Below are 27,900 nucleotides of genomic sequence, written 5' to 3'. Positions count from 1 at the left end.
ACACAACCAGACAACCATAAAACACGGTTCACTTTCATTCATATTTTATTTCCGTTTTGATATTCATAAATTTGCTATCATTACTCTGACCATCATTCACTGCCAAGACCACTGCAAACAATTGGATGTTACAAACAATAAGGTTGTTGACTACGTACAATAAATGGGGAGCTAGGTGAACTGTATGCACTACGTTGTGCATACTGATACAGTTGGAAAACCGTGTACATTGGTGACTTTTTCATTGAAAATGAGAATACATAGATAAAGCTATGCAGTAATTTGTTTAACCAGAATTCCGTGTTTTCATTAGAAAAGGGTCAAATAAATAATCACCGATTTCCTTCCTATTTACCTTCACGGATAAGTTTAACATTTTTTTAACAAAGACTTTACTTACAAATTGTTATGTAGTAAGATATTTTATAAGAGATTAAATATAATCTAAAAATTTAGTTAAAGCCAGTTGTCTTGAAAATAATTAAAATGTGGAATAATGCAGAAATTCTTCCTAGTGTAGTTATGTGCTTAATATATATTTATGTGTGTGTACATATTTAGATTCCTTAATTATTCCTTAATTATTATACATAATAGGGATGCTGTAAATTGTGGATACTTTCACAATACCATCACCACCACCGTTTTAATTACATATTAACTAATTGAATATATCGGCTGGTAATTCATTACATGTATTTACGCTTATTTATATGTGTGCTTACAAGCTTAGCAAAAAAATAAGTTCTAGAACAGTATCATAGGCGTGCTACTTAAATACGATAGTAGAGACAGAAATAATTAGTCACTTATTGGGACACAAGTGTAACAAAGTTATCTAAAAGTTTCTAATCTTTTTACAGAAATTGACCAACTTTCAGTTCCCTTCAGTCAGGAGTCCGGATCCGACTGAACTATTTTGACACATTGCATGCACATTATGTACGACGACGCGACGACCATTCCAAAGTAGTACGTATTTATTTAAATTATGTGTAATTGCTAGTATGTAGATATTTCATAGGGATATATACGCATCAGGTGGACTCGGTCATTCTTTTATTTTACTAGAAACATTCCTCCGTTCAATTTGACAACATTTACGTATGCACGATTGGTTTAAAAAAGTAGGGATAAGCTATGAGAGGTCTAATTATTGTTTACACTCGCTCTTTTTTTACCAGACAATCGATTGTCAATATCATACCCGATTCTACCTATTAATTCGAGATTTCGTATTAGTGGTAGGTAGTAAATTTCTTGATTGTTAATTTAGTATTAAACATCTTTCAACGTGGTGTTACATTATTCAATAGCTAAAAGTTTAAGTAATCCAACTGTGCACCCCGGAAACAAACAAAATTTTACATTACATGATAAGCTTACTCCTTATCAAGTGGTGACTTTAACCGGTCAACTTACTTACTTATGTACATATATCTGTGTCTGTGTCCTTCCTAACAAGCACCCCGTTTGTCCTGTTGAAGTGCATAATAAATAAGTGCGACTCATTTGAGGATTTAGTTCTCGAGATGTTTTGGAGGTGAAATGAGAAAACGGGATTAATTCCGTCTCAATTACACCACTCATCAATTTCAATTAAGATGTTCGGCTCAGATTGGCAATGAATACACACGTCTTGATATCTCTCCTCTCCTCTACTCGCCTCCTCCTCTCTGTTGAATTGGCGTCAATAAAATGTCCAAATGAGCATGGCTTGCATTTCGTTCGTTTCATTGCGAGAAAATTGAACACTAACACCCAACGAGTTTTTTAAGAGAAAAGTTTCCAATCATGTTTGCTTTTTTGGATGTGTGCAACTATTCGATAAGAGAACAATAAGAGCGGAAAGAGAGGAACTTATTGAGGAAATTATTTGGGGCGGGACAAGTTTATAAGGTCGGAATGCTATCGGTACGTAAATAGATACTCACTTAATCACACGTAATAAAATCCTAGACCAAATTATATTATGAAACAAAAATTGTGAATTATCTGGTCGGGACAATGGGCAAGAAGGCATGACGTGAAAGTGGAGGTGGTTCAGCTACCTGACAACAATTGTTTCTACTCTTTCGTCATTTATTGTCCAAGTGAAACAAAAGTTGAGACGAGTTTCACTTCTTATTCTTCTTCTCTTCATCTCCTTGTGTAACGGTGAAAGTGGAGTCGTTACACTGATACAGTCCTCTACTTTGTGTACCCCCACAAAACCGTTCCAGATTTGTTCGTCTCCTCTTCTATGGCCCTGGTGGTGGTTTAGTAGCCAGTAGGACCAGACATAATGTACTCGTGGTGGACTAAGTTGAGATTAGTTTTTCTTGCATTGTGCAGATCGCACATTGTCCGTGAAAATGAAGCTGATGGAGAGTGAGAATGGGATTAGAGAGACGGGGTCGGTCTGGGCAGCGTTTTCTTCACTTTCTTTCATTTAGAACCCGTCTGACCCCTTCGTCTCTTTAGGGGAGAGGAAGATAAATAAATACAAGTTGAATTTCCACCACTACGCACTTACACATGTTCACGCGTACATGTGTTAACATATTTTTCCGTAAAGGACACGCCAAGCCCAGTAGTTCCTCCATGAGTTATTATGTAACAAAAGTTTGTTTCTTTGCTACTCTGCTTGTTTGCATGTGTGTCATTTCAAGGGTCAAGAAGTCCTTCTTCAAAAAGTTGACTTTCTTCTAACAAGGAAATAGAATTTGGGATTGCGTTCGGTTCAACGAAATTGGATTGAGCCTAGAATAAAGTGGGACAACGGAGTCACTTCCATGCACAAGCTAAGCTTTTTGGTCGCGTCTCTTATCTTTGGGGACAAACATTGCCATTTCCCAGTAAGAATTTCACCACATAACCAAACCGAGGACTGTGACAGAGGAAAAAACCAGCAGAGAGAGGAGAACTATATCTTTAGCAGTACCAAAAGTAGGAGCCGTCTTGAATGAGAAAAGTCGAACTAGCTTTGTGGTGGTGCAAGTTGCCTCATAGATAGTTTAGCTTATAGTTTAGTCCACATTGCCAAAATTTGCGAAAAAAATTCAAATGACGTCTTACAACGGACATCCCTTAGTACATGTGTACTCATACAAATGGTAAATTTAAATCGTGATGATAACATTACTTCTATCGCTATATGTATGTATAGGAAACTCAACTTATGGCACATGCAAAAACACTGCGCATAGTATTTTTTAGTATGATTGTTCCGAGAGCAAAGTGGGATTTAATCAGTCACCCACCCACCCACATCCATTCACGAGTGAGTGACGTAAATTCACGACAATGCATTTAAAAACTTTTGGTTGTCGGAGAATAATGTTTTTATAGTGTTAGCTGAGGCTCCGCGTTTTTCACTTTCTTTTTCCCTGTAAGCTCTCCCTTTCTCAAATTTTACTCAATTTACCAACCGTCACTTTCAGCGTTGTCACTTCGAGTGCTAATGATTACAGTGGAAGTAGTAGTAGTACTAGGGTCTTAAGTCGTATTTTTACAAGAATAACCTTACACTAATACATCTTGACGGGAAGAAGATGCAGAATTTAATAGGGAGTGATGTCGAATATCTTTGTCACTTTATCTGCCGTCATCATCTCCGCCACTCTAAGATCACTCATCCACACGGAGGAAATAAGAGTCAATAATACTCGAGTATGGTGGTTAACCACGATGACGACGAGATGAAGCCACCACTTGAACTGCAGCCTTGCCCATTCAATCTTCATTATGATAAAACTCCCTTTCCGAGTGAGTAACAACAGATTTAATTAATTTTTGTCGAAAAGTTGAAAAGCTGAATTTTAAACCGTAAGTATCCAGGTTTTTTTTTTTTTTGAAGTAGGAAATTGAATCAATCACATATTATTTTATGCAAACGTGAAGGAAGAGATGTCTCAGCATAGAATTGTGGGGAAAGGTGTCGCTGGGCTGCCATTCCTTATTTCTGTGGGTGCACTTATTTTACAGTGTAAATTCAATATGAAACTTGGGATATTTCTCGAAAGCAGGGCAAGTAACAGAAGAAAATGTAGGAGAAAATGTTTCGGTGTGTTTTGGAAGAAATTGGTAGCCGTCCTCGTTCCAGATGATGAACCTGAAAATTTAGACAAATAATTGTTAAATTTTATTAGTTTTTCTTTACTTCATGATATTTGTCTGGAATATAGCAATTTTCGTCTACGGTTACGGACGTTACGGAGAGAATGAATGAAATTTGCAGTGTGTATTGAAGTTGTATGTACATATACAGTTCCGTATTTGATATTCATCTTGTACGGGTGGCGATAAATGCCAAGTCGCCAAAGAAGAAAGCAACCCTCTTGCTCACAACAAGAAAAGAAAAACATTTGAGAAAAACATGTCGTTTATCCCTACGTGGAATGCAGGCAGATACGTACGTATTCTACTTTTATGGCGTTTTGCTCTGATATATCTTCAATTTTGGCCAACAAGGCATTTTCTTTTGATTGAATTTCCGGTGTCAAAATCCGAAAATTCTTTCCTCGTATCCGTCCCATGTCACCAACTTCTCTTTCCAGTTCGTACATACGTACAGACACCACTGCTTTCACCACCCAGAAAACCCAGCTTGTTTGTGGCATGTTTATGGCAACTCTGCTCTTCAGGCAAATTCCTGCTCGCTGCGAGATTGTCCCACAATCAGCTACATTTCTCAACTTGATACCAGGACCAAAATGGCAATATCCGTTCGATTATTCTCACACAGTACCGCAATATATCCAAGAGCGTTTAAGTGATGATATTTCAGCAGAAAAAGTGAGAAATGTGGGCAACAAGCACATATTTCGCATCGGTGGTGAAATCTCTAAACTGTTTCCATCATTGTACAAATAAGCAGTGCTTCATGAATTATACGTGTGTGTCATGAATGCTTAGAAAGTTGGAAAAGTCAAATCTTTGAAATTTGTCACAATTCCACCAAAAACCAGAGCATCAAGCAGATCTGAATCTAAAATTTACACTAATCGACGAGTTAGTCACACGTATCGGGCAAAATCGTAGGGAAAAATTAACCTCTAACTCAACTTACGATTACATAAGATCTTGGATGTATTTTATCTCCTCAGATAACTTTCTCCTCTCGTGTCCTTAGCACAAAAGTAATCTTCGTCGTCCCTACCCAGATTGCAACATGACTTCTTTTCTACAGGGTTGATTTTTACTTAACTTTTTTGCCAAAGCCTTAAATTGCTTACATCTCATTAATTTTATTTAAGATCCTATTTGGCTCTTATATAAGGCAAACTTATCCGATTACGACCACTCGCGCACCCCATTCAACCTTCACGGATAGCACCTGAGGTTTCCTAAAATGCAGTTCCAACTAGTTCCTACTCATGTCACCCATAGTAAATGTTTCCTTGATGAACATACGAAAAGCAACTTTCACCCACACACAAACTATCGACACACATGTCAGATCCTTCCAAAAACAGATGCTCTTTTCAGCTGTGCACGCTCTGTAAAGTCAATTGATTCAGGAAATGAGTAAAAGATGTTTGTTGGCAAGTTGCACAAAGTTTATGGTGATAATTGCAACCTGGGAACTTTCTCTGCATCTTCCAGCTGACAACATATTTTCCTCCTTAAGTTTAAGAATTAAAAAAATGTATTTTATACCACTCATAGAACAAAGTGGTTGAAGTACAACTTTGCATGCAGCTATGGGCATGGCAGGCTTTATTTTGCACAAATTCGGCCTGGCCAAATTCGGTTACATACGTAGGTACCTTTGGCACATGGGAAAACATAGGCGCAGGAGAAAGGTTTTTTCTAGTTTCTGGTAAATCAAAATTTTTCTTGATATCAAAGACACACAAAATATATAAAGCGTGTGTATTTGATTCGTTCCGATTTTTCTTGCAAATATTTGAGACATTGTTAGTAAAAGAACGGTGAAAGTTTCGAGGCCAATTTTTTCCTTAGAGAGATATTAGTATTTAGTCTTTTGACCATTAATTCTAATCATTTCCGTAACTTTTTCCTTTTGATTTTGTGCTAATTTTTCTAAAGTAGAGCTTGGTTTAGAATTTTACTAATCTTGAATCTCTCGTTGGTTAACCTTTCACTATGCCATTATTTTTTCTTACTAGTTAGTACACTTTCTCCTTCAGTATATATGCATATATTTCGGCCTGAACTTTAAATGTTCTCATAGTTTAAGTTTATTAATTGCTTTCCTGGTAGATGTGACCCTTCAGGTCATCTTTTGTCCTTGACAAAATTTTGCTCATCCATTGACATCCAGTTTTTCCATCAAATCCAGATTTTGCTGAAATTTTTTCACTTGGAATTTACTTTTTCCAAGATCCATATCTGAATATTGAAATTCTCATGATTAGCACCTATCTTCGTTCCACCCATGATAAAAACTTCAAAGAAAAATATTAAACTGCTTCGAAAGTTGTGCTTAAATTCGCCTCGGACTCGAGCCCAAAGAAGCATCGGGAGGAATTAAATACACACGGTTTACATACATATATGGTCATATGTGTGTGTGTGTGCCGAGTATAATGTCAGTCTCTCGACACTTTTGTTGGAAAATTCATCCGTAAATTATAAAGAGGGGCCGAGTCTGACATGAATAGCGACGAGAAGGTATTACCTACTTAGGAAAGTTTGGAATTGAAAATGAATGGAGGAGTGTGAATAAGAAATCTGGACCGGGCAGCACAGCAGACAGAACGAATATTTTGTTTTGTAGCATGAACAAGCAGGATATAACTCATCCAAGGCAAAGTATAAGTTCATGGAGTGTGTGGCCGCCGGAAAAGTTTATGCAAAAGTGAGAAACAATAAATATTTATTTTACTACATTAAACACACATATCCGCACTTGGCCCACATAAAACTCTTCTCTCTCTCGTTGAACAAGTCAATGATTTAAAAGGCTGCTGCATTATGTGTAAGAAGAGAAAAAAAACTATATCTCCTTGCATCGTCCTCATGCATAAAACAACAAAAAATGGAGAGAGCCGTTTACATTTATTTTTTTCTTCTTCTTTGAATAGTTCCTTTCACACCGATCTGCCTGCCTCCGCTTCCGTTCCCTTTTATAAAGCTACTTGGGCCCATTAAAAATTCAAGGAAATGCCCAAACATACTTCAAAGAACTATATTGTTGTTCGGTGGGGGAAGAAAAGTTTTGTTTTGAGTTGTTATTTCCGAGACCAAGTAAATGATACGGCAACACAGTTTTCTCTCCAACATTTATTCTCCCACAAACAATGCTAATTAACCTGGAAAATGAAGCTGAGCACGTGTTTGGTACAAGAGGAGGTATGAAATAATAATAATTCATGTTCCCTCCTGGTTCGTATCCTTACCTGAATTTGTGAATCTGCTGTTACTCCCAGAACCTGTGGAGGACGAGTTATCGACAACGGAAGAGATTTTGGGCCTGTCTTCTTCTGAAATGATGACCTCTGAGGTTTGGTGATAGTGGTCGGCAATCTCGGCCAAGCAGCTCAGTTTCAACTGCCCACCCACAAAGTGTTCCGAGGTGATCGCTATGCGGATCGTGAATCGCGAGGTTTCCGTGTTCTGCAAATCCCGAAACCGATACTCTTGTGGGTCGTGTTGATGGTAGCGAGAGTTCACCTGGATTTTTTTACCAATCTAAAAATTAACTAGTTTCATGCGAGATGAAACTTTTGCAAAAAGTGAAACAAGCATCAACTCACCCTTTTCCCATTGATGAGCCAGGTAAGATTGGCCGCAGGCTTTGAGCGATATGAGGTACAATTTGCCTCCAATATGTCTCCAACTGAGTATCGACGCTTATTTGGAATTATTACTATCTCTGGTCTCTTTTCTGGATAGGCTGCAAGGGGGAAAAATTAAAAACTCATTAAAAATGTCATCAGGACTCATCAGGAGTTTTAAAAGTTGTCATTTCATCGCATCCACCAACCCAACGTTTTTTCTTTCTGAGCTATAAGTTGAACATGGTCGTTGAGTTGCTTAATTGCCAAATATAAAAGAAGACAAAGTGAGAGGAGTACTCGTCCTAGCAGAAGAAACTCTGGGGGATTGAGAAGTGAAACCCGACATCAATTCCTTCAGGTTAGCAGAACGCGAAAGGGGAAATAAATGAAGCCTTTTGGTTGTTTGTGTCGTGTTTTCTCATTCGTAGAGTAATTAACTTAACTTGTTGGCTCAACAAACTTTGCATATCACAGTAGTACACAAGACAGGAAGGACGGAAATAGGGACGGAAGGGGAGGGTTGTTGCTGGTTGGGGGAAACAGTATGGATAGCGGTGACAGCGGCTGACAAACGGCGTAACCATTTGTACTGGATTCAGTATTTGCTTTTAAAGGCATACGCAACAATTAAATAATATTTGCATTCGGTTCTGCTAACAAGTAATTCGCATGAGGATACAGAATTGCAAATAGTGCAATTTCTTATCTCAAAACTCGACCCATAATACGAAATGGTTGCATTTGCACCAAGAACTAAGGGCTGAAATATATGTTCCAAGAAGAAAGCTGTGCACACAGACTGCGAGGATTTTCCATGGGTGAAAGTACACTCCAAGACTTTTGTTCTCGTTTTTGGCAGCCCATCGCAGAGTCGAGACGACTTTTCTCCCCAAATCCGGAGATTTATGGAACGAAGCAAGGCTACATTTTCCTTCCACCCCGACCTGTCGATGTCTCGTAATTGCTTCGGATGTCCAACTTTGCAGAGTCTAATGCAAAGTCTTTTCTCATTCAGATCTAGATCGATTGAAATGTTCGCTTGTAATGGTTTTAGAATCTCTCTAAACCCGCCTACCTGTAAATCTTTTTTAGAAATTAATTTCTCTCCTTTTTTGTCTGCATAATCTAATCGAGGCAAACAAGGGGAATCTCGCAGTTTTAAGTCGACGATGAAATTTCCCACCCTAACTAAAACATGTTTTTCATGATCCAACGGCTCATTTTTAATAAATTGTACGCAAATTACATCATAATTATGTCCACCCCTTGTTTAAAAAGATATCCTCTCCATGAAGCAATCGAAATTGAAGGGAATCCATTTTTTTGCAGCATTAAAAATGGGAATGTGCTTATGTATACCGATCTATTATGCAAGATCTGTGCTGACTGACGCTGCCGTATGATTGCGGTTTGTAGGCACGGACGGACTACGAGCAGGAGTTGCCCGCTTTTGCGATTTCTTTCTGTGGGCTTGGATTTGGTTGGGACTTGTCAGAACTCCGAATCGTGGTGGCAGTTGAAGGAAGCCATAAGCCCGAACTCTGTGGGTGCATACCAAACAGGGCAATTTGTTAACTTTGCTCTGTTGTGACTTATTTTTGATGGACACCGTAAATGGGGGCAAATGGAGAAGACAAATGAGAAAAGTAAACGTCTAGTGAAAGCTTTTTCTCTCATTCTTTCAAAACTTTTTCTCAAAATCAAGCTCATCTATTCACTTCGCTCAGATATGCATAAAGATCACTTTTCTTCACCGCTGTACAATGAGCACAGATTTATTTTACTATACACACAAACATTCGCAATACATTACTGCAAATACGGAGCTAGCAAGGACCACCACGTTCAGCAAAGCTAATCATTTTTCTCGAAAACTGCGAACAATATCGCACACACAACAACAACAACGATTTGTGAAGAAGCTGGTTTTAACTTCTAAATTCACAAACTTTTTTCTTTTTCCACTCGTTATACGCCTTCAAAATATTTTGTTTGTGATCCACTTTCAGATCTTTAAGGAACAAAAATCGCCTGAAGCAAAAACTTTCTAAAAAAACGTCACCGCAAATAGTGTCAATGATTTACTGTGTGACGTGAATTAACCACCAGCAATATTCAGACTTATCACCAACATGCATATGCATTTAAATGCACTCAGGTCCCTTGACACGTCATTATTTTGAGCTAATAATAGTGATAACAATGACAATCCTGGTAACGAGGGAGGCCGCACATTTGTGCAGTAAATAAATTCGAACGTGCTCCCAAGCAGCTACTTAATTGCAGAAAATAATCCGGAAAGAATGACATTAATCTAGTCCTGAAATTAAATAAAAGTTGTTCCCCTCCCATCAGATAGTCGGTTACTCAAGTAATAACAATAAGTCGGATGAAGAAAGGCAGCCAGCATCTGAATCTGAGCATTCTCTTGATTGTGTTTGCAAGAACATGAAAGTAAACCACAAATTTGGAGTATAAACGCCACACAAAAGTGAGTTTGGATAGTTAGTTTGCGGAAAGTCTCTTGACTCTTGAGAGTTGAAACAGTTGAAAAGTTGTTCATCTAGAGGAGAAACTCTATTAAGATCTGTCCCTTTGGATTTTTACGACTGGGTGAAACTTTACCATCTCCTCCAACTTCAGGCCTGATAAAGAGACTCAAGTGCTTTTCAATTCTGTTTTGGCACACCATACACACACCCACCCGCCCGCACAGCCAAAAGCCAGACCAACACAAATCTGACCTCAACTTTGAACATTTTTTTCCATTGAGTCAAACTAAGTGAGTGGTAAAGACGGTACGATGATACGGGACGAGATGCATGTGGATATGCATAAGTGAAATGGAACAGTCTACATACTTACGTGCGGCATGAGGTTAATACACTAAATATCAAGGGAATTTAATTTAGGTAATTTAATTTGTGTACACGCATCTTGCCCCGTGTATTTTTTATCATATAAATACAAGTACGCAAGATAACCACGCGTGTACATCAGGAAAAAAGTAATAATCTGAAAAGCACGTGTGAAAGCGTGAACGTATCTGGTGGGTTTGCAGGATGCGTCAATTTTTATACGCAAGTTGTCATATTTGTGGAACCGGATCTTATTGTGCGTTCATATGGGGCGAGATAAGGCTGTAAAGGATATCTTCACTTCATGAGATCTACAATCTGCACGAATTAATCCAAGCATTACCACAGAAATGTACTGTGGCAGGAGGGGGAGTTATAGGTCCTCAATGTGTTCCTCACGTGTAGCAATAAGTAATGCCGTTGACTATGTTTCACCGGAATTTTAAATTTCCAAGATGAATGCGTAAATGTATCCAGAAAGTATGTGAGCGAGTAACATGTTGGCAATAAGGAGTCGTATGTGATGTGTGGATCTCTGAGAGAAAGCCCCCTTTTTTCTAACTTTGCTTTGCTGCCTGCACTGCTTTTCCTTTTGCTGCTTTGGTGTCTGGCAGGAGTGAGCGGGTGGTGGTTGTCTTCTTGTTGGTGATAAAGTATGAAGTGAGCATTTTGCGAACAATGGGGAAGGTAGTTCATAATTTTAAGCCCATTTTGCTTCACTTCTTCCTTGCAAGTTGGGTGGTTTCCTTCCTCAGGATTTTCCATCGACAGGGAGTGAACGCCAAATCCGGTGTATTTTACATCTCGCTGCTACAGCACGGAAAGACCCCAATCAAACTGTTTTCCTGCTATTTAGGCTTTTTCACGGTCTGATTGTCAAAGATGAATAGGGAGTGAAGACTGGAATGCTTAAAGTGAGCCTCTCGCTAAACATTTATGGCAACTAAAGCAATCCCTTTGAATTCCAGAGTGGAGGAAATTTCAACCAGCTTTTTTCTATTTCCGAATCTCTCTCGCAGGAAGATTCGACAACAATTGAAACATTTTTTCTCTGTTATTTATTTATTTATTTATTTATTTCGTAATTCTTCAAGCAAAGCTACTTTCCCACCCAGGCCGCAGAGAATTCCTCTACCACCACCCCACCGGATTTGGTAGTACATTGTCACTCAATTTCCATCCTGCATACGTGCTGGCATGCATAAACAGATTTTAACAATAATTACGCGATTTAATGAAACCCTACTTTGAGCCGTACTTCTAAGAAATGTTGGAATTATAAAAAAACATGGAAATTATGTAAAGTAACCGCCCGTGCGTAGAATGCTTTGTTTCCTTGCGATAATCATCATCTCCAATGCGCTTTCACCAGTATTAAATTTTCTTTAGCGGAAATCTGGCAAGTTTCTTCATATAATCTGGATTAAATTAAAACAAATGAATTTTTTGTGTGGAAAGATTTATTTCAGAAACCACAAACTGGCTGAGACCGTATTGTGCAAAGAACAACAACTAATACGCAAGTAATAACATCTAAGCAAGTGAAGAACGAGCATATAGTCGTGTGAATTAATCCCGTCTGCTTTCTCCACCCAAAAATAACAACGTTACACATACTGATTTAATATACCCTATTTTGTCCGCTTTTCTTTAACTGATAGGCTTGCTCGCTGTCCGAAAACACAATTATAAAACGTCTCCCACTTTTGGCAACGATGTATGTATCAGACTACATATGCATACACACATGTTCCTTTTAGCCTGGAAAAACTTTTTGGACCGGAATTCAGTTTAAAAATTCAATTAGAATTACATTTTAAACAGATGAATGCATAATTCTGTATTCATAAAAAATTCAACAGTTGGCCAAACTGTTAAGTAGTAGTAGGAAGAGTACATAGTTTTGCATAAATAGCAAATTGTTCCAGTGTATTTCCTGCCCTGGAAGAGGAGGAGATTATAAGAAATACTTAGACTTTGGAATTAAGGAGCACGACCAGACCACGAAACCACGAGGAGTCCTCCGCACGATGGGAGTATGTTTCATTTGACAAGAACAAATGACAACCAGTGAAATAAGCCGAGAAAGCGTAATAAACTTTTTAAAAAGCAAATTCAAGCCTGCTTTCCTCCTCCTCGTCGGTGCTCTAATCTGCTTCTGTAAATCCTCCACATTCACCACCAGAATCTTTTCATGTTTCCCCTCCTTTGTTGGGTGACTCGGATTTTGGGAGTGTGCAGACTTTTGCAGTTAAAAGCAAAACTGCTTTCTCTCCCAACGTCAAAATCCTGTTTTTAATGATGGGTTGAGTGGGAATAAGCGGTTTCTCAAATATTTTGATTTTCATGATCCTCACAGAAAATAGAGAGTCCCGTTTTAACTCGTCTCAATTAAATTATGCATGCACAGCAAAAGTTTCGTTTGCTCATATGGAGAAAGACCGTCGTTTACAAGTGCTTTATCTGTTTAGTTATTAATTCAAAATTCTATAACTCTGTCATTTTTTTGGCTTCCAAACAGCCTAAGAATTGGTGCTGTGAGTGCCATTGGCTGCGTGTTGATGGTGGAAATGGGGATTCTCCAGAGAGAGAGAATCGCATCAAAGATTTCGGCAAAATGTCCAATCCCTCCGTTTTCCAAGCACACACATTCAATGATCCAAAGTTGTGCATGAGTTATCGTATAACCTCGAACGAAGGTTCACTTGGACCCAGTATTTTCCTAAAACATGGCCCCATTCCATCATAATATTCTATGATTATGAGCCAAGCAAAGCAAAGGGTTATCTTCCAGAAGAAATGGCATCGTCCACCAACGTTGCTCCGGTCTGAGGCCCAAACAAGTTGTGAAATTTCTCCGTTTCTTTGGATAATTTGCAGATTATTCACACTCTGTTTGTTGATATTTCAAAATCCTGTCTAAAACTAAGTATTATATGGATCTCGTCAAGAAGGGTATAAAATAATAATAAAATATCATACGCAAAAATTGCAATGTTGACAGAGCCCTTGTAAACTCGTAAAATGCAACCTATGAAAACAGCACAAGTAGTTCTTCCAGTTTGACTATAAACTTTGCCATTTCCATAAGTAGTTTATGCTGCCCATCACTTTGGGACTGCTCCACATAGCTGGTTAGATTTTGGATGTGTGGCAGAAAGTCGCATTAGTAAAGCAGTTGAATTCAAATTGTGGAATGAAATGTCCATTTGTGCTCATCCTAATCGGTCAGTTGTCAAATGGCTTTATTTCAAAAGATCGCTTGTTTCTCTTTAATAAGTTTGACATGGTTTTCCCGGCAAAATATGAAAAAACTAACAATGCGATGGTGTGAAGTGTAACCCTCCGATTTGGCTGAAATTTTAAAATTAGGTGGTCCAAGCCAATACAACTAACGTTTCTTCAGGCAGTTTGTGCGATGGTGAGAGTTACTCAAAATATTTGAGGTCAAAGTTCAAAAAACGGCCGACTTTTTTCAGGCGGAGTGAGAAAACTCCACTTCCATTCTCTTCCCCTCGCTTTGATTTTCACTCCGAAAAATAATTCATTTCAACAATTTTAAATTTAATTTTTTATAGAAAAATATTAATTATTCATTCCACATGTGACTATATGATTATTTTCATAAAAGTCCACAAAACAATACGATAAACTGCACCAGCTGAATTTGATGAATGTGGGATTGCCACAATTCAGGTCGCAACTAATATTTTTTTCTCTAAAACAAACTTCGCTTACATTTTTAAACTCGGGCTTTTCGTCATCACCCCATGATCCGCTTGAGTACCAACAATATCGAATCACAGGAGCATTTAAAATATTAATATATAATTGGATATTAGAATAACCAACGCTTTCGAAATGGAAAGCAAGTTAAGTTTTTCCATGTTTATTTGCCGTTGGTGAAATTATAAATTAACTTTTATGTAAATTTGTACTAGAAATAAGTAAAAATCTCACTTATTTAATTATAAATTAAATTAAGTATGTATAATGCGTATTAATTGCTCTTTAAGCTATAATTAATAATGTTTATTTTTTATTATTTTGCATCAAAGCTTGTGCTTGAGCATGAAGGCGTATGCATGAGCGAGACGCCTGAATAAAATCAAAGCGAGGGGAAGAGAATGGAAGTGGAGTTTTCTCACTCCGCCTGAAAAAAGTCGGCCGTTTTTTGAACTTTGACCTCAAATATTTTGAGTAACTCTCACCATCGCACAAACTGCCTGAAGAAACGTTAGTTGTATTGGCTTGGACCACCTAATTTTAAAATTTCAGCCAAATCGGAGGGTTACACTTCACACCATCGCATTGTAAGTATGCGAAACTGCATAAAGAATGCAAACATTTCTATTACTTTGGGATAGTTGGGCTGCTGTCTGCCCTATTGATTGTGGGCAAAAAGAGGGAAAGTGACCAACCCGACGTGCATACATACATAGCACACACTTCATAAATCTGCCGAGTGTGCGGTCAGAAGTGGAATTATTTGTCATGAAAATGAAACGGCTATAGTGCCCACTCCACTCCTCGTGTCGTTAATGGGCTGTATAATAATAATGTGCTGAGAGCACCCATACTCGTAATCATCAGCCAGGAGGATAACTGCCGAGGAGAAGCAACTTTCTCCTTCACTTTCCCATCCCACGCCACGCCACGCAACAAAATCAACGAATTTCAAAAGTTACTTTCACCCAACTTCTAGGTGCTCTCAAGAGTTGAGAAAATATTGTTCATGGAAAATTGATGCAGATTTTATTTCAAGTGCGAAAATAAGTGAGCAAATAGTACGTATTGCAGGAGGCGTTTTAATGGAATTGCGGTTACTTTGTGGAAATTGAGTGCGTACTACTATTTAATTATGCATAGTACTTATGCAACTCCAAGTTATGTGTGTGTGCAACTTTCCTCTGCCTAAAACCTCCATATGGACGTTGTGTAATCGTATTGCGGATAAAGTAAAAATTGGCTCAATAAGTTAACAATGGTTGCAATTAGATTCTTCCATATGATTCACACCCCATTCCTATCTGACAACATGAATGCATAGAAATTGGTATCCTGTCTCCTGTGGTGGCGGAGGAGGATTGAATTGGTGCAAGCAAATACACAATTACGGACACTTTCCGCATTGTTGCGGACAAAATGCTCTTTCATGGCCGTTTTGTGTTCACACACGTGCTAATAAAATAGCCACAACAGCCTCTGCACACATTGAGTTGACAGTTTTAGTGCGCTGGCATGGTGTCCCTTCTGTTGGCCCGGGCTCTCACGCCAATTTCCATTACAAAGTCGGTGGACATTCATAAATAGATACCTTCACGACCATACATTATCTCCAAGCCCATTTACGACCTATGCTCTTTGGTGAAAAAAAGAATAATTTTTAGCCTACTGCGTATCTACGGAGGAGGAGGAGATGGGCCGACAGGTCGTGCGGGTTTTCTGTATAAAATGCGAGCTCATCAGAAAAAATACGGATCGACACTTGCTCAAAACTGCAATTGCATAGCATGCCGACGTAGTTTTGTTAACTCATGACTCAAATCTGGAATCCTGTTTTATGGGTTTCATTTTTATCGTGAACACATTTTCGAAATTCTACACATTCGTGTAAAGCATAACTATTGCATAACAAACGGGATACATATTCACTCCAACCACTTCCCGGAAATTAAAAATTAGGATAATTGGTTCGGAATAATGAGCCAAAATGATTTCATTATGTCAATCTCACCAACTCTCTCCCTCCATATTTTAAGTCAACTCCGCCGTAGGAAACTTTGTAAAACGTGGGATTCGACCCGAGAAAAGTTGAGTAGAAAAACGGAAATTTAATAGTTTTTGGCGTGTTGAATATGTTTAAACAGAGCCGTAGATTCTCTCAAAAGGCACACAGTGTTAGTAAACACGAGAGGAAGGAAACCATTATTTTCACTCCGGACGACATAAATCTGAACTGGAAAAGAATCGAAAGTTAGTAAAGTTCCTGCTCACCTATGACTCTCAAGTAAACTTGCTTCACGTTGGCAATGACATTTGGAAAGTCGGTAGTAACTGGAAATATAGAAATTCAAAGCATGATTAATACTTTAAAAATGTTTGATACAAACACAATTCATTTCAAAAAACGTCGTTTTCATTGTTCCCGACGCACCCATAACCACGTGCATGCAGAAGTAGATCACTTTTACTACTCAATTCTCCTACCTTCGCAATCGTACCGCCCAGATAATGAAAGATCAGCCCTCTGCAAAGTCAAATGTGTCGCGTTCGAGTTTGCTAGCTGTTAAAAAAAGTTGATTAATTAGTATTAGTTGTTGATAGTCATTAACTCGATCCTCACTGATTTCCACTATTTTCGGAAACTTACATCGATCGAGAGACCTGGTGAAGGGAAGGTTTTGACGGGAGGCGATTCCTTTGGCGTGAAGCGATAGAATTCGTCAGGTCCGCGGTACCATTTCATCGTGTAGAGGGAATCTCCGCCCAGGTCGTAAAGGCATTTCAGAACCACCGTCTCACCCACACGGACAGAGCTGGGAGCCTCGATTTGAACGTTTAGACCTTCACCCATCCGATCTCGGCGACCTTCGCCATACTTCAGCTCACCTGAAATTAAGACAAGTAAATGAATATCATAAAACCTGTGGTAAACGTAATTTTTATATGGGGACGCTTATTTATTAGTGGTGAAAGTTACACGGTGTAAATACTCAAATAATATGTGCACAATATGTACATACGTAGCATGACACTCACGCAATTCATGGCAGGAAAAGAGAAAGTCGCTTACTTACTTACGTGTAAGCACGACTATTTAGCGTCGATGAGGTGGAATGAGAGGATTAGAAAGCAGGAAAGGAAAGCATGCCGAGTGGAAAGAGTTTAAACGATGAGAAATAAAGTTGACGCAAAACTTTTAGTCTCACATTCTCCAAAGGGTTTAAAACTAGTAAGCTCATTTCGAGTTGTGAAAATAGAAATTAAATGGAGGAACATATTCTAAAAATAGGACTTCTTCACGCAGTCAGACCTACGCGCGGGACGGGGAAGGAATCCTTCTGTGTGGGCAGTGAAAGTCGCATGGAGAAAAGAATGCCAAAAGGAATTGTGGGGGAGAAGAAGAAGAAGATGTGGGATTGCAAAGTTAAAATTTGGCCGTTCCGTCGCCATCCCTGCTAAACCCACTCAACCGTCCTGCTTGGTTTTCCGTTTGGCCCGTGATGATATGTGGGTTTCTTCGCCTGTCCCTGATTTTGGCATAGATACCTATCTCCTCTCCTGACCATCAAGCAACCACGGCGTCTGGGAGCCTCGCAAAGCAAGCAGCAGCGTGTCTGTTCCTCGTGCTGGGTTGCAGAGGTGGTGGTGAGTTTCATGTGACAGCGACGCTCCAATGTCATCAAACGAATCCAATGGATTAATAAATCCTTGGCTTTCCAAACCAAAGAGGTCGATGATGATCAATGACATTCCTTTTCTTCTTGAGAAAGCACTTTCCTCATAATCTCCACAAGTACTTCCGTCGTCCTCCTACGATACTTAGCGCTCTTTCTGCTCAATATCCCACTAAACATGCCACAAGTAAGTCGCACCAGCAGAAGACGGAAGGCAGGATGATGAGAGAGATATTCGCAAATCATGTTGGAACCGCCCTTCATATGTCTTTCGGTAATGAAGACGTGTATTCACGCTGTACGAACAGACGCTACTTAAAAAATTGAGACATTTTACGATACCAAAAACCATGTCGTTGCTTTAATTTATTTCAGAAATTCAGTGGTGCAACTTGCGCGTGCCCCCAGAAAGCAATTTCTAAAATTTTCACGCCATTGTCAATATCACAGTGTGAAAAGATCTTCTAGCGAGCATTCGTCTAATCGAGGCAAGCTTTCAAATGAAATAAGGTATTTCGTAAACTGCTACTAAACCATCTCACACCAAGATAGCCCACCAGACCACTGTCCAAACTGTCCTTTTCAATTTCAAAATGATGAGAAAGTCTTTGAGATGGATGCTCTCGTTTCCAAAGTGAAATGTCTTTTTCAGCTCGAGATCTTCAACCCAGTGGGAGAAAAGAGACTGCTGAATTCCTTATTATTGTTCACACTGATAAATAATTTAAAAGTTTGATCAGGGGATTGGGCTTTGGTAGCTGAATGAATTCCCGTCATATTCACCTCATTCAATGGTGCGCACCTTGGTATCAACTTTGCTTTCACCTGAACTCTCTTATCCAACACGCTCATCCAAAACAACGGCCGTCTAAACGGGAAGACACTTTTTGGGAACATTATTCCTATAACTGTGCCCCGTCGCCAGATGCAAGATTGTGGGAATGATTATCAGCCTCTGTGGGAAAAAGAAGAAATAAATCTACCCCATTCACACCTCGGGGATGCAGTTCAACGTACACGACAGAGTGGAACATGCATCCATGAATCTACTAGCAAAATGTAGTGGTGGCATCAGAGAGCCTGAAATTTTTGTTTCCATTTCCTCAACCGGAGATATTACAGAATTGTAGAAAGCAATGAATTTATAGTGGCAGGAGCGGAAGGAATGGGACGATGAAAGATTCGATCAATGGGATTTTGGTGCTTTTAAATCTGCCAAGTATGTAAGTGTACCAGCGATCGTTTGTCGCTCAGATATGCATGCAGAACAAAACAGTAAACCCAGATCCTGCAGAGTTGTAGAGTTATTACGATGGGATGCATGCTTTATTATGGATACGTGGGGATAACATGCAATTTTTCTAGGGTTGATCCACCCAGTTACATAATTTTGATGAAAAAAATATAGTTTGGAAATATAAGTTTTTTAGCTCATAGATATTTTTTAGAATACTTTTTTTTCTAAATTGACCTCGAAGTACAAAAGGTTTAAGGATAGATATCGTAAACCAGTTCTGTGCAGATTTTTTATATAAATCGATGCACACAATAAATTTCGGTTCTGAATATTCCTCGAACTACTGACATATGGAAATGACATATGGAAATGCACCTACACACAATTTTAAATTTGTTTCTATTCCTGAACGAAATAGATCAATGCATAATCAAAAACTGTTTTCCCTCCTCCCAGATGAATTCCCATTTGAATTATTCCTAAAGATTTCGACCCTTAATCATATTTACGTTCGACATCTCAACCACTGTGAGTGAACGGTTGGGAGGAAATCTTAGCAAAGCAATGTTCAATCATCTTCTTCTTCTCAAGGAGGTATTGTTCATTCTGTGATTTATGATTATTCTATGGAATTACAATTCCCTGCATTTGCACCTCGTGATGTATGAGTATAAAAATAAATGGTGAAAAAGAAGTTATTTGGTGCCACAAGAAAAAAATCTGCTAGTTTAACCCCTGCATCGCTTTCACTCTGTTCCTTTCTCCTTTTTCCCCTTTATCTCTCTTCCCGACTATGGAGTCGAGTTAAAAAGAAAGTACATTTTAGCCACACCGCTAATTAGTGGGCAAATATAGAACTGTCAATGTTGTTAGTGGTGTGGAGGGGACAAAAAAGGATGTAATTTAGCCGCCGAGTGGCAAAAGTAGGGGAGAAGGTGGACGAGATAATTATAAAACCGACCCAAAGGTACAACTGCTGCCGTAATGTGCAGCCAGAAGCTGCTGATGGTTTTAGGGTTTCTTGAAATCACTGCACTGAGAGAGCAGTCTTCTTCTTGTTCTTATTCTTCTTCCAACGGGGAAAGTTGCGCTGGTGGAACATTGATGGTGGCAAAAAGCTGGAAAAGTGAGGCAAAAAAGTGTCCAAGAGAGAAAGTCACACGAGTGAGTAGCCATTGTTCCTGGGTTTGGTTGGCTGCCCTCACTTTTTTCGCACAATTCTTATCTGGTCCACGTCTCCTATTTTCTTTGGGTGAAATAAAAGATTTGCATGGAGCAAATAGCCATACGGACATACATATCCTTGCCTATACCCAGTACACCCTTGCTCAAGAAGAGATGGATGGATAGAGGGCTCGTGGAATTGAATTAGGATTAAGATTTTGGCCTTGTTTAGTTGGCCAGCTTTTTTCTCGCTTTCTCTGTCTCATCACTTGCTTCACTGGGCCTTGGCTGCTGCAACTCGTGTACTTTCTCCATCCGTTTGGTTTCTCTTTTGTCTTGTGCAGTTCTTCTTTGTGGATTTCGAGCTGTGAGGGAGGGATGACATAAAGATGACCGAACCCACTGCAAGCAACGGGTCACCCTTCCTAAAATCATATCTGACACAATCGCATGCTAAGTAGCCACCACGGGTGAGGCGCCTGATTGAGATACAAATAAGCCGTTTATTGGAATGTGTGTGTGCTGAATTTGATGGGAGACGGGGTGACAGTGTGTGTGTGGATATATAAATTTATGGATGTTAAAGTGTATCCAATGATTCCGGAAGGAGCAGCGAACAAAGTGTGCCAGGCTTCCTTCTTCCTGTTTGTTGAGGCAACATGGCTTCACCAAATTCTCCATGCACAAGGAATTGCTCCCCCATTCGTTTCTTGCACAATGTCACATTCTTTCAGACGGAATTTAGTTGGACGCCATGCTACTGCGGAAGTCAGACGGAGTGACACATGTACACACACAAAGACATGGATACAAGCATATACGCAGCAGGCCAGGATTATGGTAAGGACGAATAACACTTATTTATTTTCTCAACAAGTTCTCATTCCGTTATATGTGGGAAGTTGTGATCAGTTGTTTATCAAAGTATGGGCAAGTTTTGATTTGTATTTTTGCACGCTGGCAGTTATATAAGAGGTAACTTTTACGTTTATATAAGCCAGAATTATAGTTTGCAGTTCTTAGGATTAGTGCATTATGAAATAAATTGCTTTGTGATGATGATGATAAAATTATGTGTTTCTCGGTTAAGCAATTTGATCGCTTTTATCCAAAGGAATTGAATAAACACTAATCCAGTAAGCAAAACTGCGCTGCATTTGTAGATATTCACATACATCCTCACAGAGTGGATTCTTCGGATGGGAAGATCTCCAAAATATCTGATCGCAAGAATATAGGGAGAGTTTTGTAGCAGAAAAGTCCAACCAACTTGGCAATCCAGGTTGTTGGTGATGTTTTCGTGGAAATTGTGATGCACAATGAAGGGACGACGAGAAAGGGGAAATAGAACTTGAGCATTGTGCCACCACCACCACCACCAATGCCGCTCAGAGAAAGGAGTGAAAGTTATAGTTGGAGCGAGGAGGGTGAAAATCCAACCAGAACCAGAACTCAAAAACTATCTTTCTCGAGAAAGAAATGCGGAATGGTGAGTTCAATCTTTTACGTGTAGCCACCTCTTTCGTGCAATCTCTGATGTCCAGATTGGCTCCGAGGAAATGTTTGCAGTTTTAAACCAAGCAAGTCGCAAATACGGATCAGCCATGCTTCGAATGTAGGTATACGTACCCATTATTCTGCTCATTTAGTAAGGTTTTCTAAATAAATGCGTTATTATATCCACCGCAGTGAATTTATTGAAAAATATCACTGGTCATTTTGGAGATGGAATCAGAAAGATAGAATTTTTCCTGCGTGCAGTTTTCTTTATCCTGAAAGAGCCAGCTTATCATCGCCCTTTCTCATCTCATCTCATCCAATCCATTTCTACCAAGATTTTACTTGGCTCTTTTACTACATAAGTAAGTCGTAGGGTTACTTAGCACTCAAGAAATTGCGAATGAGAGGGCATTTAATGCCGAAAGGAGACTTTTCACTTTGCGAAATAGGCATTAACCATGACAAAAAATAGTATGTTATTGTTGCAGTTTTGCTTGCATTTTCTTCTGCATCTAGTATTTTATCGCGTAATAACAACTTATCATGATAATGCACGTGATATACATATAAGCTTCTCACAATTGTAACTCTAACGGTAATAAGTAGGCCTCCTCGAACTTTGAGTTTTACGGAGGAGAAAAAGGGGAATGGGAAACAAAACTAGTTTGTTTGGGGTTCTCCGATTTATTGAAAAAAATGCGTCAAACAGTTGTCTTATTGGTGAAAGAAGCTCGTTGAGAAAACAATTCCAGAAAAGAATTTGCGATTACACCAAATGTTACGCCGGATACGAGAAGATCAGATGCATTCGCTCAGTCACAAGAATCCACATTGAATTCTGAATTGAACTCTGGAAAGGAGCAGACGTTCTTTCTTTCACTCTCTCCGTCTCTAATTCTTCCTCCCTCGTCGCCATGTCTGGGCTGACAAGGGACACTCACGACCTGTCGTTTGAGTCCAGGGTACCCACTATGTTTTTTAGAATCTACTAGGACCCCAGATGAAGGATTCATTCATATTTCCGTGTAAAACTCATATTTGGCGACGTGGCGTGGCGCCAAATTCGCCAAAATTGAATGTTTTTATTTTTGAAACCGCCATAACTTTTGAAATCCTGGACGGATTTTCAAAATTTTTGGCAGAAATCATGACAAAGAGTTCAACTTTCTTATTCCATGAAATTTTTTCTAAAATTATCGCTTTTAACTTTTCGCAAAATTTCGTAATTTTCTTCGAAATGGGGGTTCGTCGAAAAAATCCTAAAAATATTGCAAAAATTAGAAATTTTTTATTTTTATTTTTTTTTGTCAAAAATTTCGACTTTTGTGATCATTTTTAGCATAAAATTTTGAAAATCCGACATAAAATGCAAAAGTTATGGGGGTTTGAAGTTGGTCGAAAATGCAAATTTTTAAGTTTGGCGCCACGCCATGGCGCCAAATATGAATTTTACATGGAAATATGAATGGATCCTTCATCTGGGGTCCTAGTAGATTCTAAAAAACATAGTGGGTACTCTGGACTCAAACGACAGGTCGTGAGTGTCCCTTGTGAGATGATGTCGAAAGCCTCACTTTACCGGCTCTATGTCGGATTGTGGTTCTTGAGCCCGAAACATTGGGGCGAAATCCTGACCCAACAACTTCAAACTCAATTTTCCCACAATCGGAATAGTAAGTGATCCAAAGGCATGACCATTCAGCTTTCTTTTACACTCGAAATTTAGCTTATTTTCAAGGAGTGATTTAAAACAACTGCAAGATCATGTGATAACAGACCGGCTGAGGTCAAAGTCCACCAGCTAATATATCATATATGGCAGCAGAGAAAACAATTATTAGTATACATGTGGCCCAAATGAAGGCAAGGATCGGGAAGGAGAGAAAGTATCTAAGAAACCCGGTTAGTATTTTGTTATTGAATTGGAGTGGCACTGGGCGAAAGGAGAGAAAGTATTTCGCACAACTAAGCGGGGAAAGTAGCGAGTACAATAATTTCCTCTGTAATTTCTACCTTGTTGGGCAGAGTGGGAAGTTTTCGTTTTTATTGCTGAGCTCGCAGACAATCTTTCTTGAGGAGACGGGTTGAAGGATGAGATGAAATGGGATAAAATAAAGACTCTCAATAATCTGGGCATCACCTTCACCACTTCCCACCCACTCACCAACAATCTCAGCTCAGACAACCAAACCTCACAGCTATGTACAGGGTGGTTAAAATGTCACGCTACAATGGAAAATTTTTCGATGGGAAAAATCCATAAATTTCCATTAGTTACCGAAATTTTGTCTCTAAAATGCAACATTTTAAGAATTTTGTCATCAGTTTTGATAATAATTTATAAAAATCTCAATCCCAAATCTTGTAACTAATGGAGATTGAGGGACTTTTCCCATTGAAAAATTTTCCATTGTGGCGTGACATTTTAACCACCCTGTATATGACGACCCTATAAGACGTCGAGGTTTCCACACATCCAGCCCTCTCGTCCCCGCAAACTATCCTCACAAATCCATCAAAAGACTGAAAAAATACCTCCGCCAGTAATAATTTCTTGTTCAATTAAAGCACCTGATTTCCTCTTTGGAACTTTTATTTGAGAACGGCAACCTATGTGCATGCAGGAACGTACGTCGTGTGTGTACATACTGATACACACAGCCAAGCACACAAAATATTAACTGGATTACTTATTGAGACCCATCCAAACTCGAGTAATCTTCTTCCTTTCCGGTGCAATCAATGACACAAAGGATCGTACCAAACATCATTTAACCTTCGTCATGATGACGGAGGAATCAGCAAGTTTCCTTAATTTCTTAACTTTCATCTCGAAATGAAACAAAAATGTTTCAGTCCCGTTCCACTTTTGGCACATAAATAAACAGACATGAGTCGAGACTTGTACAGATAAGTCACGTAGAAGAGGAGGCAGACAAGGTTTGGTACGAAATAGAGAAAAACGGGGGCCTCTGATTGAATGTGACATGCATGGTCGACAAGAAAATGCCCACCCACTGACCCACACAATGGCACTGCAATAATAATCTACCTAAAAGCAATGACCAAGAATATGTACCGGGGCTCTTGTTGAGCGTAAAAAATACCCACGATTCAGTTAATTAAACCACAAATATGATACTATCGGAACCCAATAATAAAATTAAGCACACGGATAACATTTCGTACTTGAGTAGTTATTTAATATTAATGTGGTTGCTAATTCCTTGTAATAATTATATTAAAAGGATTAACACTGCACAATAATTATCGTTTCTTTAAAGTAGCAAGTACCCTTGGTGGTTTTTCATCATTTTTCTTCTAATTCTTGCGTGTGGCAATCTGAGAGTTGTACAAGATTACTTTTTCTCGCCGAGAGGAGGACAAGAGATCCAGTCGTGAAAGGGATCATGATGACGACTCGTCCTCCGTTGGACGGGTTACACAAGGAGTACAAGAATGGTGACAGTAAGACTCGTTGTGGAGATGATATAACCAATCTATTAAACCGATAATAGTTGTCACCACAGCCCTTCGATCCGTTATGAATTATTTCAATCCTTCTTTCACCACCTCCCATCCGGCATTTCTCAAAAAAGTGTCAATTCATTCTCCCACTCCCATTTATTACGTCGATTACCCTGTCCTCAGCTGTATTTTACCCCCGTAAGTGATGACCAGACACAAATCCATCTCTCGATTCACTCTCTTTCTCCCTCTCTATTTTTTCCTCACTGCTCAATCCCACACCACAATTTCCTGTCCTCATAACGAAACCTGCCAATTGCACTTCCATAACGTTAAACTATCAGAATTAGCACTAATTTCTGCAAAATTGTACATGTGTGACATATCTCATTGGCCAGTGGAAGGAGAAAGTACTTGCCATTCTCACCCTCTCTTTCTCTCTCTCACACACAAATACTTTGCTCTTGTCACGTGACCTCCCAAGAAAGAAGTCAAATTGGGCGGTGGTGGCTGAGTTTCGTGACATTTTGCGTCTATCTGCCACCATCCCATCCTCTTGTCTGTGAGGGACAACGTCAGAAAGTGAAAGCTCTCCTCCGTGATATTTTGTGCCTTCGTCCTGCTGTCATGTCTCAGAATGTCAACAAATGGCCGCAGTTGACTTCCTTTCCAAACTCGGAATATGTCTCCTTCTTTTCCAAGATGAAGCTTATCACTGCTTATTTTATGCAAAGTTTATTCCCATCTAATGCTCACACACTGGTACACACACACCCGCAGCTCCTCTGCACCACCAGGCGTCAAATGCCTCTAATTCACCATTCTGTATCATCATCAGCTTGTTACACTTATTCGGAATGACATCCTTCTCTGCATGCAGCCACAAAACCCGTTATGCTCAAGCTCTTCTCGTCAAAATTGAACACTTCAAGGCGAACATGACCGTTAATTTTTCCTCCAGAATTTTCCCTATTCGTCCCCCGCTGGTGAGAAGGAGGGCGTGTGGTGGTGGGTCAGGGAAGAGGTATCGCTACCTCCGAACAGTGGAAGGTGACAGTTGGTGTGTTTATTTGACCGAATTGGTGATTCCATATTGGTGATTGGATAGTTAAGGAGCTCATTCTGATTGAGTTGTTCTTTCTTTGCAAAAGTATTATTGATCCCTCTTCTGCCTACTCGCTCACCCAGAACGTATCATTTCGTAAGGAAACGTTGTGAAAGTGCAACCAAGTTTTCGATTCTCATTCAACCGAGGAGCGTGTAGGATCTCCTACGCGGAAGAGAATGCATTAGGTCATCTAATTTCATTTTATATTTTATCTCATCCAAGAGTGAGGCGAGCTCCCACAGCCACTCTCTCTCCTTTCACTGCTTTCTTCTCTCCTTCGTCGTACGCATACGCATATATCCAATCATCTTATTTCATTTCCCAGTGTCACCACTTCATTCGAAAGGAGAAGACACCCCCTCCTCCATTCAATCCGGCAGTGTCACTTCCCCAAAGTAAATAGTTCACTCGCCTTCACAACAGCTAATACACAATGGCTGATGAGATGTACATACGTATACCGCGAATCCGAAGGCGGAATGATGGAAAGGATTATTGACAAAGTTTGCTTAAGGCCTTTACAAAACACACTGAGCTAACCAATCCACTTGGCATTTAGTAGGACGACGACCAGCTCAATATCGCCATCAATTCATGCCCCAAACAATCCTCCAACTCGGGAACGTCACAGTTTATCCTGTCCATTATTTTCATTATTATATAAAATCTGAACGTGACCACTTGCAAATGAGGATTCGGATGGAAAATGGAGCATAAAATTGCGTAACAATGAGAATGGGAAACTTGAGATGTGCATGCGTGCGGTGGCATCAAGTTGTTCATCCCAAGCATGATTATACCGTCCGCATGCATGCACGAGTTAGGATTTGAGATGAGGTGAAAGTGGGACATAAAGCTGGAATAGGGAGCTGAATGGGCAACCACTCTTTGATGATAACATCATATCACATCATCATATCTGGACTCGGGTCTAAAACAAATGACTTTCATCCTCAATATGTTATTATTCTGGCCTCTTTCTACCCCACGTTGGACCTCCGTCTCATTGTTGCCGAGAGATTTTTGCACACGGAAGGAGAGAGTGAAAGAGAGAGAGAGGAAAAAGGATCGGAAACGGAGAAGGGAACTAATCTGTCGCGGAGGCCGTGACGAGATAGCATCGCCTCGTCCTCTCTAAAACCGGAGGCAGGCAAAAAGGAATGAAAAGTCAATTCTTAATTACATCTCGGGAGACGTCTCCCTCTCACTCTCTCCACCAAACCATATTTCCTTCCATCATCATAATCATATATTCCTTATGCAAATGGAGATCTTGCCAACCTTTCACTCCCAATTTTGTGCAAACTTCTCCTTAAAATGTACGGCTCAGAATTAGATTAAAATCTGCTCTAAAAAAAGTTGCTATGCCGAAAAATGAGTTGACGAGATGAAGTCGCCCACGAAACTATCTGCTGCTAATACTCCTTACCTACATAGT

At 39.5% G+C, this 27,900-nt stretch overlaps 1 protein-coding gene across 3 annotated transcripts in view; it reads right to left on the bottom strand.

Moving 5' to 3' along the window:
* Window positions 1–22: 22 nt before the first annotated feature.
* Window positions 23–27,900, bottom strand: part of LOC110851365 — a 41,941-nt gene continuing 14,063 nt past the window's right edge. For 2 of the 3 annotated variants that reach the window (XM_035853023.1, XM_035853022.1), the window contains 6 exons: window positions 16,959–17,197; window positions 16,796–16,871; window positions 16,583–16,642; window positions 7,704–7,843; window positions 7,347–7,638; window positions 23–4,093 (listed from right to left, as the gene is read on the bottom strand). In XM_035853023.1, coding sequence (XP_035708916.1) covers window positions 3,894–4,093; window positions 7,347–7,638; window positions 7,704–7,843; window positions 16,583–16,642; window positions 16,796–16,871; window positions 16,959–17,197 — 1,007 coding nt within the window. In that variant the 3' untranslated portion in view covers window positions 23–3,893. The remainder of the gene's footprint in view (window positions 4,094–7,346; window positions 7,639–7,703; window positions 7,844–16,582; window positions 16,643–16,795; window positions 16,872–16,958; window positions 17,198–27,900) is intronic. The other variant, XM_035853024.1, reaches the window with a different exon arrangement.

This window comes from Folsomia candida, unplaced genomic scaffold (genome assembly GCF_002217175.1).
Source record: "Folsomia candida strain VU population unplaced genomic scaffold, ASM221717v1 Fcan01_Sc006, whole genome shotgun sequence".
Taxonomy (NCBI): domain Eukaryota; kingdom Metazoa; phylum Arthropoda; class Collembola; order Entomobryomorpha; family Isotomidae; genus Folsomia; species Folsomia candida.
Note: the sequence above shows the minus strand (reverse complement) of the source record. Positions and strands in the feature narration are given on the sequence as shown.